Genomic DNA, 13,468 nt, shown 5'->3' on the forward strand with positions numbered 1-13,468 from the left:
CCGATGCTTGTAACAGATCGCATCCTATCCATTTCTTGCCTGTTTCTTCTTTTTTTATAAATAATCTAAACGTCTCTGCTGTTTAGACGGGATAGATAGATGGATGGATGGATGCTATTGACACGTGTACTTCTTTATCGGGCGACCACGTTTTGCCGCCTAACAAATATTCACGCACAGCGCCGGACGCGCCTGCATCTATAGGAAGTTTCTGCAATGTTATCGATGGTTCCATCCGATGTCTGTCACCGAACCTTCTGTAATCTGATTGCATGTATGTGCGACGTGAATAATGTAGAACTTCGTGGAAGACACGCGGGTCCAAGCGACTACTCTGGAACATATTGGACGACTGATGTATAAAAGCCGACGCGCTTGACCCGCTGATCAGATTTTCGCCGATCGCCGACTGTGTTCGCCGCTGTCGCCGTTCCTGAGCATAGCTTGTTTTCTTTTTTTAGGGCACAAGTTCGCCCAGTAAAACGCTACTTTCGTCATTCCCAGTATTGCTGCTTTCCACACCGTCACTACTACGTGACATATGGTGGAGGCGCTTTGCGTTCATGTACCGGACGCCCCCACAAAGCCGTGACCCAAGCCCGAACGTGGAAGACAACACCAACGTCAACAAGAACAAGCGTGGTTGCCGCTGACGGCAAGGAGTGCCCCCGGAGCACGGACTTTTGCTTGATAATAATAATAATAATATTTGGGGTTTTACGTGCCAAAACCACTTTCTGATTATGAGGCACGCCGTAGTGGAGGACTCCGGAAATTTTGACCACCTGGGGTTCTTTAACGTGCACCTAAATCTAAGCACACGGGTGTTTTCGCATTTCGCCCCCATCGAAATGCGGCCGCCGTGGCGGCCGGGATTCGATCCCGCGACCTCGTGCTCAGCAGCCCAACACCATAGCCACTGAGCAACCACGGCGGGTCGGACTTTTGCTTGAGACGAGAAGGAGGATTCTCACCAAGTCAACCCCAATGGCAGCCCCAGCGTCCCCCATCGTGCTGCAGCAGCCCAGGGAGCCTCCTACGTTCCGCGGTTCAACGTTCGAGGACCCGGAAAGCTAGTTTGAGACGTATGAGAGGGTCACTACATTTAACAGCTGGAACAGCGACGACAAACTGCGACATGTATTTTTCGCATTCGAAGACACCTCCAGGACGTGGTTCGAGAACCAAGAAGCCACCTTAACGACCTGGGACCTGTTCCGAAGCGGCTTCCTGCAGACATTTACAAGCGCCGTACGCCGAGAACGAGCCCAAGCGCCATTAGAGACCCGGGTGCAGCTGCCTAATGAGACCACTGCGATCTTCACGGAGGAAATGAGCCGTCTATTCCGCCACGTAGACCCGGAAATGTCTGAAGAGAAGAAAGTGCGCCTACTCATGCGTGGTGTGAAGGAGGAGCTTTTCGCCGGAATGGTAGGAAGCCCACTGAAGACCGTCGACGAGTTTCTTCGCGAGGTCACCAGCATCGAAAAGACACTTGAGATGCGTAACCGGCAGTTCAACCGCCTCACGAACTCTGCAAACTACGCCGGAGTTCAATCACTGGCCACCGACGATCTACGTGAGACTATCAGAACGGTCGTACGGGAGGAGCTGCAGAAGTTCTACCCAAGGTCGCGGTCTCAAGTGGATTCAACCGCCGAAATCGTCAAAGAGGAGGTTCAGCAATCGTTCGGAGTTCCTGAGGTGCAACCACAATCACCGCAACCCCAGCCGGAAGCGATGACCTACGCCGCCATTGCCCGCCTTCAAGGTTCCGCGACCACGCCGCAGGCCCGGTAACGCCGCAATTCCGCCGTCCACCGCCACCGCCGCTAGCACGACCAATCGTCGCCCAGCGCAGCTACGCGAGGAAGACGGACATTTGGCGAGCCCCCGAACACCGCCCGCTCTGCTATCACTGCGGAGAAGCCGGCCATGTGTACCGCTGATGCCCATACCGCGACTTGGGACTGAGAGGGTTCACCGCCAACGCGCCGCGTCCACAGCTTGGAGAGCGCCCGCGTGACATCGCCGACTACCTCGCCGCTACTCAGAGGAGTCCTCGGCGACCCTCCCGTTCGCCATCACCAGGCCGCTATCTGTCGCCGCAGCGCCGACCATACACTGGCCCAGCCCGGGGCCGCTCTACGAGCCCATATCCGGAAAACTAAAAGCGGCAACCGATGGAGGTGCGATTGCTGTTCGTCGAACTGACGAAGATCCTCCGCCGCCGACGAAGACGCCGGAGAGACTATATCGACGACATAACAACGAAACGCCGCCGGCCCCACGAAGTCTGGAAGCACAGAATACGCCGACGAAAGACGACCTGACGACGCCCCGTACCAGCCACAGGTCAACGCGACGCAGCCGTGACCCGACGCCAAGACCTAACTGTAACGCAAGACAAAGAACCACCGACCTCGACGTGCTTCTCGATGGCCATGCAGTCCCCGCTTTAGTGGACACAGGGGCCGATTATTCCGTAATAATCGGACACATCGCCGCCCAGTTAAAGAAAGTTAAGACTACATGGGAAGGCCCTCAAATTCGGACCGCCGGAGGACACCTCATAATGCCGACTGGAATGTGCACGGCAAGAATTACCATTCGCGACCGGCCTTACCCTGCCACCTTCGTTATCCTCCAACAGTGTTCATGAGACGTCATTCTCGGCATGGACTTCATGAACCAACACGGCGCAATCATCGACCTGAAGTCGAAGTGAATAACGCTGTCGGAAGATCAAATGATACCACCGGACAGCTTTCCTAGTCACCGCGCCTTGAGTGTGCTCGTAGATCAAGTGAGCATCCCGCCTCACTACCGCATTGCTATTTCGGTCGGCAGCCAAACACCTGCTGACGTAGAAGGCGCCATCGAAGGCGACCAACGTCTACTGCTCGATCGTGAAAATTGCGTCGCAAGAGGGTTCACTCGACTGCACGGAGGGAAAGCGCAAGTGATGCTAATCAACTTCAGCCAGCAGTTCAAGCACATCAACAAGGGCACGACAATCGCGTACATCGAGGAAATTGTGGAAGCCAGCAATGCGCTTGTCCTCTTGGATTTTGCCGCATCTACATCAACGGCCATAGTTCCCGAACCAGACTTCGACATCAATCCAAGTCTCCCCATGAGCAAGCAGCAACAGCTAAGAACTCTTCTCCGAAGATACAAAGAGTGCTTTTTGCCGTCATCGGATTCGACGAACACCAGTCGCAAAGCATCGCATAATAACCGAAGAGTGCGCTCGACCACTCCGCCAGAGCCCTTACCGAGTTTCGACGCAAGAACGTGAAGCTGTAAGGCTCCAAGTCGATGAAAAGCTGCGCGACGCCATCATGCAGCCGTCGAAAAGCCCGTGGGCATCTCCTGTAATCTTGGTGAATAAAAAGGGCGGAACCTTACGTTTCTGCGTCGATTATCGTCGTCTGAACAAGATCACGAAGAAGGACATATACCCCCTCCCACGGATAGACGACGCAGTGGATCGGCTCTGCAACGCTAAATACTTCTCGTCGATGGACCTCAAGTCTGGCTATTGGCAAACAGAAGTCGACGAAAGAGATCGCGAAAAGAGCGCTTTCATCACGCCAGACGGCCTCTACGAGTTCAAGGTTATGTCATTCGGACTCTGCTCGGCGCCTGCAACGTTCCAGCGCGTGATGGACATGGTTTTGGCAGGAGTGAAGTGGCAGACCTGTCTTGTTTACTTGGATGACGTCGTCGTCTTCGCCGGAAATTTTGACGATCCCCTTAGGCGGCTTGCGACAGTACTGGAGGCCATCAAGTCATCAGGGCTCACTCTAAAGCCTGAAAAGTGCCGCTTCGCTTACCGTGTGCTTCTGTTCCTAGGCCACGTAATCAGCAAATTTGGTGTCCACCCCGACCTGCAAAAGACAGCTGCCATCGCAAAGTTCCCGCAGCCCATCGACAAGAAGGCAGTGGGTAGATTCCTTGGCATGTGTGCTTACTACAGGCGCTTTGTCAAGGACTTCTCACGCATGGCTGAGCCGCTGACACATCTAACCAAATGTGATGTCGAGTTCAAGTGGGAAACGCAGCAAGCCAACGCATTTCAAGAACTCAAAAGGCGCATGCAGTCACCGCCGGTACTTGCGCCCTTCGACGAGAACGCCGATACCAAAATCCACACTGACGCCAGTAGCCTAGGCCGCGGTGCCGCCCAAGTCCAGAGGAAAAACGGACTTGAACGGGGTGATAGCTTACGCTAGGCGGTCGCTGTCGAAAGCGGAAGGCAATTATTCTACGACTGAGAAGGAATGCCACGTCATCATTTGGGCTACAGCGAAATTCCGCCCTTACCTATATGGCAGGCCATTAAAAGTCGTTAGCGACGATCCCGCGTTGTGTTAATTGGCTAGCTAACTTAATGGACCCTTCAGGACGGCTAGTGTGGTGGAGCCTCAGACTGCAAGAATATGACATCACTGTAATCTACAATTCCGGACGAAAACACTCTGATGCCGATTGCCTATCACGCGCCCCCATTGACCCGCCGCCGCAAGACGACGAGGATGACGACGCCTTCCTTGGAATTGTAAGCGCGGAAGACTTCGTTGCACAACAACGAGCAGACCCGAAGCTAAAGGGCCTCGTCGAGTGTTTGGAAGGGAACACCGACGTTGTCCCTGTGTCATTTAAGCGCTCATTGTCTTCGTTCACGCTTCAAAACTCGTGAAGAAGAACTTCTCACCAATCCGTGCCGACTAACTTCTTCTTGTTCCGTCGGCGCTGCGTCCAGAAGTACTGCACGCCCTACATGACGATCCGACCGCTGGGCACGTCGGTTTCTCCCGGATACTATCGAGGATACAACAAAGGTATTACTGGCGGCGCATAACCGCCGACGTCGCCCGTTACGTCAAGACATGCCGACACTGTAAGCGACGCAAGACACCACCGACAAGGCCAGCGGGGTTACTACAGCCGATAAAGCCTCCTCGCTGACATTTTCAGCAGATCGGGATGGACTTGTTGCGACCGTTTCTGACATCAGCTTCCGGAAATAAGTGGATCGTCGTGGCGACGGACTACCGCACCCTCTTTGCTGAAACTAAAGCTCTGCCGAAACGCAGCCGATAGCGCAGCCTAACTGGCAAAATTTTTCGCTGAGATCATCCTGCTGCGACATGGTGCCCCAGAAGTCCTCATCACCGACAGGGGAACGGCCTTTACAGCGGAACTCACCCAAGCCATTCTGAAATACAGTCAGATAAGGCACAGGAGGACAACTGCCTCCCACCCGCAGACGAATGGTCTTACGGAGCGGCTGAATAAGACCCTCGCCGACATGCTAGCAATGTACGTCGACGTCGAACACAAGACCTGGGATGCCGTCCTGCCGTACGTAACATTCGCTTACAACACGGCGGTGCAAGAAACAAGAGATCACGCCGTTCAAGCTGGTCTACGGCAGGAACCCGACGACGACGCTCGACGCCATGCTGCCGCACGTCACTGACGAGGAGAACCTTGACGTCACTACCTATCTCCAGCGCGCCGAAGAAGCCCGACAGCTCGCCCGCCTACGGATAAAAAACCAGCAGCGGGCCGACAGCCGACGCTACAACCTCCGACGACGTACCAGCCCGGCGACCGTGTTTGGGTTTGGACCCCTACACGGCGACGCGGACTTAGTGATAAACTATTGCGTCGCTATTTCGGACCGTACAAGATCATCCGACGTATTTGCGCACTGGACTATGAGGTCGTGCCAGACGGCATTTCGCTATTACAGCGGCGCCGCTCACGACCTGAAATATTCCACGTTGTGTGACTCAAGCCGTACTACCGGCACTAATGGACTTTGGGACTTCGCGTAGCTGACCTTTTGACTTTGTGTCTTTTCGTTGTTTTCTTACTTTTGTTTAATAAGTGTCCTTTTGTGTTTCGCTCTCTTATATTTGTAGCATAGGGACGGTGCTATTTAAGAGGAGGGTAATGATACGTGTATTTCTTTATCTTTATCGGACGACCACGTTTCACCGCCTAACAAATGTTATCGCACAGAGCAGGACGCGCCTGCATGTATAGGAAGTTTCTGCAATGTTTTCGATGGTTCCATCAGATGTCTGTCGCCGAACCTTGTGTAATCTGATTGCATGTATGCGCGAAGCGAATAATGTAGAACTTTGTGGAAGACAGGCGGGTCCCAGCGACTACTCTAGAACATTCGACGACTGATGTATAAAAGCCGACGCGTTTGACCCGCTGATCAGATTTTCGACGATCGCCGACTGTACTCGCCGCTGTCGCCGTTCTTTGAGTATAGCGTGTTTTTTTTTTTTTTCTGGGGCACAAGTCCGCCCAATAAAACGCTAGTTTTATTACAGGTTTTTACAGCCGGTTACGTTCAATACGCCGAAAGAGCAGTTACGCGTGTTACGACCGTAATGTGAACATAGCATGAGGAAAGCAGCAATACTACTACGTGACACTATGAGCGTCCCCTTTGGAACGGGGTGATGGGTTGCGCCACCAAGCTCTTGTTATTCCTACCTAGGTTAAAAAAGAGAAAGAAGGAAAGGAAAAATAAACCCCACGATACATTCCCATGACCAAAGTTTGTGAACCCTTTTTGTGAATTTTGTTTTTGCACGCCTCCGCTGTTTGTCGTTTCCCTACTTTGATTCCACCAATCCTCCAGTCGCCTCTTACTAATCCCTATTTTCGGACATGTTTACTTTTCCACTGATCTCGCAGAACCCAAGGGGTTCAAGGAGTCCAGTGGTGCTTCTTAGATCGACCGCTGAGTAAATATCTTCACATTCTAATAAAACATGCTCCATCGTTTCCCTAGCTTTACCGCAGCAAGCACGTGCTTCTTTCTTATATCTCGCTTTATAAGTGCGTGTTCTGAGGCGTCCTGATCTCGCTGCTAAAAGTAATGAGCTTCCCTTTGAATGATCATAAATTGTTTCTTTCCTGGTTTTGCTTTTTCCCCTGAAGTAGTTACTCATGCCAGGTTTCTTTTGCATGGCCGCCACCCATGAGATTATTTCAGCCTCTCGGACTTCCGTTCGACGCTCTTTGTTGCTGTGTTGCTCACCATAGAGGTCGTATGGATGGATGCTATGAGCGTCCCCTTTGGAATGGGGCGGTGGGTTGTGCCACCAAGCTCTCGCTATTATACTGCCTAATGTCCTACCCAGCTTAAAAATGAAAAAAAGGAAAAGAAAACACACTATGAACTCCGACAAGCAAACTTTCTTACCCCCCTATTTCGAACTTTACTTTTGTGCGTCTCCGTCGCATGTACGAACACCCGCCCGCGCTATAGCGAGAGTGGAGAGAAAACCCAGTTCGTAAGGAGGTTAGCGGCGCAACATCTCCTTCACATTTGCTCTACGTCATTCGTATGTTTTTCCTAATCACGAACAGTCAAGTTGCTGCAGCCGGCGAGGGCATACAGCTCCGGACTCCCTCTCTCTCGCACAGCCGCCAGCCTGCGCGGCTTTCGCGTGCTGGTGGACAACACGGGCCTGGTGTCCACCTTCGAGCGCTACTACGACGAGAGCAACTACGGCATCCCGCACGCCGTCGAGGAGGACTTCCTGCACGCGTACACCTGCGCCGTGTACCCCGTCACCGAGCCGGCGTTCCGTGTGCTGCGGCTCAACTGCAGCCAGCCCGTGCTCGGCCAGTACGTGACGCTGCAGGTGTTCGGCCGCCGGGACACACTGCGCTTCTGCGAGTTCAAGGTGTTCGCCGAGGGTGGGTCTCGAGAGATTTCCGTTTGTTTCAGTTTGTGCGGGTGCGAAACACGTTGAATGTCGGGGTGCTGTTCTCGGGCGTTGAAACATTTGAAGCATTTCAGGCTGGCATCATATGTGAGTGCTTAGCTTCGCAGTACCGTGAGAAGCCAACAAACAAGGACGCCAAGGACGACGTAGGTGAAATTACTTGTAAGCTTTCTAATTGAATTGAAGAAATAAATGGCAACGAAAGTGGATGAAAAAAACAACTTTGCCGCAAGTGGGGAACGATCCGACGTCTTCGCATTACGCGTGCGATGCTCTAACCAACTGAGCTACCGCGGCGCCGTTTCACCAACCACTTTCTTGGATATTCATGTTTTGCTGCTACAACTAACCTTGGAAGTGTTAGCCAGCGCCATCACTCGCAAACTTTGGCGCCGCCAAGGTTTGTGAGTGTGAGTTTGTGTGAGTTTGTGAGCGCACTTTTGAAGCTGTTATTCCGGGTTCCTTTCTCCAATTTTCAATTATCAATACAAATCAAATCACTTCTTTTTTCCAATATACAAATTTGAAGTAGATGCTGAAGCAAGAAGCTGGGGTAAATAGCTTGATTATATGCCCTAGAAACCGTGATGAGGAAGTAGTTTCAACATATGGTGATTATCATAGAAATACGAAGAAACGTAAAAGAATAATATAAAGGATAACAAAAAGTCGAATCTTTTATAAAGTATCATGCTTATTACACTATAGGGAACATATTATGTTGATAAAGCAGACAATGAAGACGAAGCTATCAATAAAATACAAAAGAATGCAGGAACAAAACGATAAGAAAGGATACAATTCTTACAATCAATTGTGATTAAACAATAGTCAACGTACGCAACAATATAAGTAAAACAAACAAGATTAACAAATAACATTTAGATTACACTAATAATACGACTAGTCGGTAGACAGAAAATGAAATTGTAAAGGCAATAGCGCATGAACAAAGTTGTCCTAGTCGACTTAAAGTGTAATGCTGAATGTCGGCATACTTGTTTAACGCAAAGGGTAAATTGTGTTCTAACATCCGCAATTAATCGTTTCGGAGGAACCATGCAGGATCACTCCCAGTGTTAACACGTTTGTCGTGAAATTGTAATTGTGCTAGTCTGAAATGGTTCCAGAAATGGATCGGACGAGAAGCGGAATGAACATAAAATGCGAAATCCATACATACATGTTGCAGGAAGAATACTACTGCATGTGGGGAAAGCATATTCTTTACGCGAGAGGTACGCTATATAACGGACTACCCTCTTCTGAAATGTCCTGCTCATATTGGCAGTAGCACTCGTTGCCCATACTAAATTGCAGTAAGTAAGATGTGATTCAAACAGTGCATGGTGTACACGTGAAGTTTAATGCGAACAGGAAGAAAAGCGCGATGGCATGACATGAGTCCTGCTGCAGATGAAAGTTTTTATAAACCTTATTAATGTCCCACCTAAGATTACAGCCATATGTGATCGTCAACTGTGATTACAGCTGTTTTCGTCAACTAATTCTACTTCTTGCCCGCTCTGCATGATAGCATTGTTTGAATTTAGGAAGTTTCGCACAGAACAACACAGCTTTAGCTTTCTGCGGATTAATTTGTAAGCCATTAGAAAGAGACCGAGAGAGTAGCCAGTTAAGTAAGCTGTTACATTTTAACGTGACAGCGTTAAGGAGCTCGTGTCGCAGAAAAGCCGTTGTCGTCGGCGTCGGCCGTGAGCGATAAACCCATAAGGCACTTCATGAATAAAAAACAACTTGCAAGATGGGCTGGGTGGGAATCGAACCAGGGTCTCCGGAGTGCGAGACGGAGACGCTACCACTGAGCCACGAGTTCGATGCTTCAAAGCGGTACAAAAGCGCCTCTAGTGAACGCGGTGTTGCCTTAGAAACGAGCTGTTTTTCTGTCACGTCATATGCGTTCGGTTCAGAAAGCAGCACAGTAAGGTCACCCGCATATATAATAAAATGTATCATTGTATCGGTATTGGCAATATCATTAATAAAGGCGTTACATAGAAAAGTCCCAATATGCCGCCCTGCGGGATCCCACTTAACAGTGTGAGCAAAGAAGGTTGCGCTTCGCCAATGCATAATGGCTGGCTTCTCTTGCGTAGGTAAGGTTTAAACAGCTCACTAGCGTTACTGCAAATTCCGCGGAAAGATAATTCATTTAATAAACTCATGTGAGTGACGCAGTCAAACGCTTTACTAAAATCTACAAAAGGGCCTAATGTGTAAAAGTTATTTTGAATGTTTTTTTTATTATGTGTTCTTTAATTAGTAATAGGGCATTCTCTTGATCTACCTTTCCGAAATCCGAAGAGAGCGTCAGAGAATATATATTTATATTGAAAAATGTATTTACCTGAGCACAAATTATTTTTTTAAAGGCCCCTAGAAAAAATAAGAATAATACTTATCGGTCTGCAGTGTGCAACACGATTATTGTGACCACCTTTGTAAAGAACTGAGACTGTGGTTTTCTTCGTAGCTTGAGGGAAAACGCAGGACGAAAGAACCAAATTGAATATACGCACTAACGCAGGTACGAGATATTCTATAACGTATTTAACAGGCTTAATTTGAGGATTGTGTGCATCTAGGGCTGTGCTGTTAATTAAGTTCATAAATGTGCTATAAGCTTGAAAACTGTCAGTTGGTACCAAAAACAGACTGTCGGCACAGATAGAATTCAAAACTCTTGTTGCAGGGCAAACTGTGCTTGATTCCGCCGATCGAACAAAATACTTATTGAAGTAATGGGCTGGTTATCTGCCAGCAAGTTCTTGGCTATCGTGAAAAACGTTATTTGGCAAAGCATTGCATCGTAGTCGACCTAAAACTTGGTTTATTCTTTTCCACGTGGTATCTGGATGTGTGGTACTAATGAGGGTTTCGTTTGTTTGAATCGACCGGAAGATTGGTTTAATCGACCGGATTGGCCATAACAGGGGACATTCCCTTTATTCGCGAACTTTTCCCTAAACATCACGCGAATGTTGCACACCCTCGAGATGGCGGCACTTTTATGGGCTGGCATCTCGTGCTCTTGCCAAATTCGTGCCGCCGATAGCTTTGCCCTCCGTGTGGAAAAGGCGCGCACCCCTCGCAGAGTCGTGCGGGCAGCCCCTGGGCCTGGCCTCGGAGGAGATCTTCGACACGCAGCTGCTGGCCTCGTCGGTCGACGACTCCGGCCCGTTCCACTTCACCAACGCGCGCCTCAACGCCGAGCACGGCTGGTGCGCGGCGGCCGCTGACAGCCAGAAGTACATACAGGTACGAGGGGTCCGCGCTTGTCCGCGACTCAAGCAAGCGTGCGTGTGACACGCACTGTCGCGCGAGAGGTTTGGGGCGTCCGAAGCTCTTGGCGGCTGCTGCTTCGGCACGCATCTGTACTGGCCAGCGGTTCGGAATTGTGCAATGACACCACAAAAACGCTACCTAAATGTCATCGGAGAAACACATGTCTAACACTTGTTAAATAATGTGTGAGCCAGCGCTCCACGTGATTTGCCGTAAACCTTGTGTTCTATATAGTACCTCGTGACACCGCTAGGGCACCAAAACAAAAATGGCAGCACTCATGGAAAGTTGATACACGTGTAGTGATTCGCTTTCTGTGTCAGGCAAGATGCCAAGAAGAATTCACGCCGAGCTGGTGGCGGTGTACGGAGACGATGCCTCAACTCGTGGCACCGTTGTCAAATGGCGCAGACGATCTCAGTGCGGCCAAACAAGCCACGGACGACGAAGAACGAAGTGGCCGCCTGTAAGACGATGGTGAACCACAGATTGCTTCGCAGGCTCGCTGACCGGCGGATAACAGTGCAGGGTTTGTGCACAACATAATTCACAGCAACCTACTCGTGACGAAAACTGCCGCGCGCTGGTTGCGCGTTTGCTGTCGCGTTGCTCACTTGCAGAAGGGAGCAGCCTCAAAAAATATTGAAGCTTTGTGAAAGTGACTCTGGCTACTTTCTTGACCGCCTCATAACCACGGATGAATGTTGGTTGCACAATTATAATCCAGAAACTAAACTACAAAGCAAACAAGGGAAGCCCGGAAACTCACTCGGGCCAATAAAGACCAACGTTGTGCCGTCACCGGGCGAGGTTATGCTGAGCGTCTTCTGGTGCTGCCGTGGTGCTCTTCTCACAGATAGTGGCCACAAAGGCCAAACCGTAACAGGGAAGTACTATTGCGACCTCCTCACCAGACTGCGAGGTACTATCAAGGCGAAGCGCAGAGGAAAGATCGGGGAAGGCGTCCGTCTGCTCCATGACAATGCACCGGCTGGCTCAACACAGGTGACGGCGATACATGCAGCCGCCTTTGGCTACGAAATTTTGCCCCGTCCTCCAAATTCACCTTCTAGTTCTCGTTCCTCAGTGAAATGGCGCAAAACTCACTCTAGGGAATCGGCCATAAATCGGGCGTTGAAGAAACTGTAATAATTTTTTTAATAAATTAGGGCGAAATGAAATAAGTACCTTGCAAATGGGATTTCAAGTGTCTACTGTTACAGATATGAATAATCAATTAGCTAAGTGACCTCGCAGGAAGTGACTTCTTCCCCCAGAGGAAGAGCACACTGCGCGGGATGACGAGCAAGTGATCCGATCAAGTTGAGCTCGTCCTGAACTCCCAAAATGAGGAGTTCTACTACGATGGCCTGCGGCAGCTCATCCATCGTTGGTAGAAGTGCGGGACCTTGGGAGGAGGTAATGTAGAGAAAGAATAAACTTCCACTCAAATTTTATTTCCTTGTGTCTATTCCTTCCAGTGAATAAAGGGAAAATCAGACGTCCATCCGTACGTAGCAATTGATACAAAGGAAACCTATACGGGTTCCTCGAAAGAAACGCTTCATAGTTGAAGAAAAATTCGTCCTGGTCCGGGGCTCGAACCCGGGACCACCGCCTTTCCGGGGCAGCCGCTCTACCATCTGAGCTAACCAGGCGGCTAGCAGGTGGCAGGGCGAAGTCGAATTTGTCGACAACACGAAGCAAAGGCAAGTGTTTGACGTAGTAGTTCTGCGGAAACTAGAAACGCTTAAACTATGAAGCGTTTCTTTCGAGGAACCCGTATGGGTTTCCTTTGTAGCAATTGCTACGTACGGGTGGATGTCTGACTTCCCCTTTATTCATTACTTCTCTCCACCTTGCGGGTTTCCGCAGAACTACTACGTCATTCATGCAAGTAATACGAACTTTATGAGCGCCCCTCGTATATGACGTCACAGCGACGGGGTGCGGAATGTGGCCGAGAGGTGACCTTGGATGGCGGGAAAACTCCGGAGTCGATGTAACACATTCTCCTCCGCAAGAGCTGTTTGCAAGCCCACTGGTCGTGAATAATACGTTCGCTATATCATGACTGGCCGCCACTTGATTTTTTCAATAAGAGCCCAAATTAGACTCGGGTGAAAGGACGCGTTGCCAGAGTTGGGCTTTTATGTTTGTGTCCATGCAGTCGTCGATAAGGCGTTTCTTCGCTCTATATAAAAGAAAATGAAAGGAAAACGTGGTGCTGGATTTCACAGTGTGACCAATCAGAAACATAGTTACTCACGTGGCCAATTATTGTACGGGCTAGAAAGGCGGGAGCGCCGTATCGGCGCACGACAAAGTGAAACTGGCTGAACGTTCCCCAGACCAGTCGCCTGTCTAAATTAGCGCGCCGGAAGTGGTCCGTG

The 13,468-nt window shown here is 50.1% G+C and overlaps 1 protein-coding gene and 1 non-coding gene across 14 annotated transcripts in view; one reads left to right on the forward strand and one right to left on the reverse strand.

The window, feature by feature from the left end:
- LOC142582184 (uncharacterized) overlaps window positions 1–13,468 on the forward strand; it is a 236,207-nt gene that overhangs the window by 145,926 nt on the left and 76,813 nt on the right. For all 13 annotated transcript variants that reach the window (XR_012828386.1, XM_075691581.1, XM_075691587.1 and 10 more), the window contains 2 exons: window positions 7,465–7,740; window positions 10,885–11,048. Coding sequence is in view for 12 of the 13 variants with exons in the window: in XM_075691581.1 (XP_075547696.1) it covers window positions 7,465–7,740; window positions 10,885–11,048 (440 nt within the window). In the remaining variant the exon portion in view is untranslated. The remainder of the gene's footprint in view (window positions 1–7,464; window positions 7,741–10,884; window positions 11,049–13,468) is intronic.
- On the reverse strand, window positions 7,994–8,066 carry TRNAT-CGU (transfer RNA threonine (anticodon CGU)). Its single transcript has one exon. It is a non-coding gene; the product is annotated as a tRNA-Thr (tRNA).

Source organism: Dermacentor variabilis, chromosome 5 (assembly GCF_050947875.1).
Source record: "Dermacentor variabilis isolate Ectoservices chromosome 5, ASM5094787v1, whole genome shotgun sequence".
In the NCBI taxonomy this organism is placed as follows: domain Eukaryota; kingdom Metazoa; phylum Arthropoda; class Arachnida; order Ixodida; family Ixodidae; genus Dermacentor; species Dermacentor variabilis.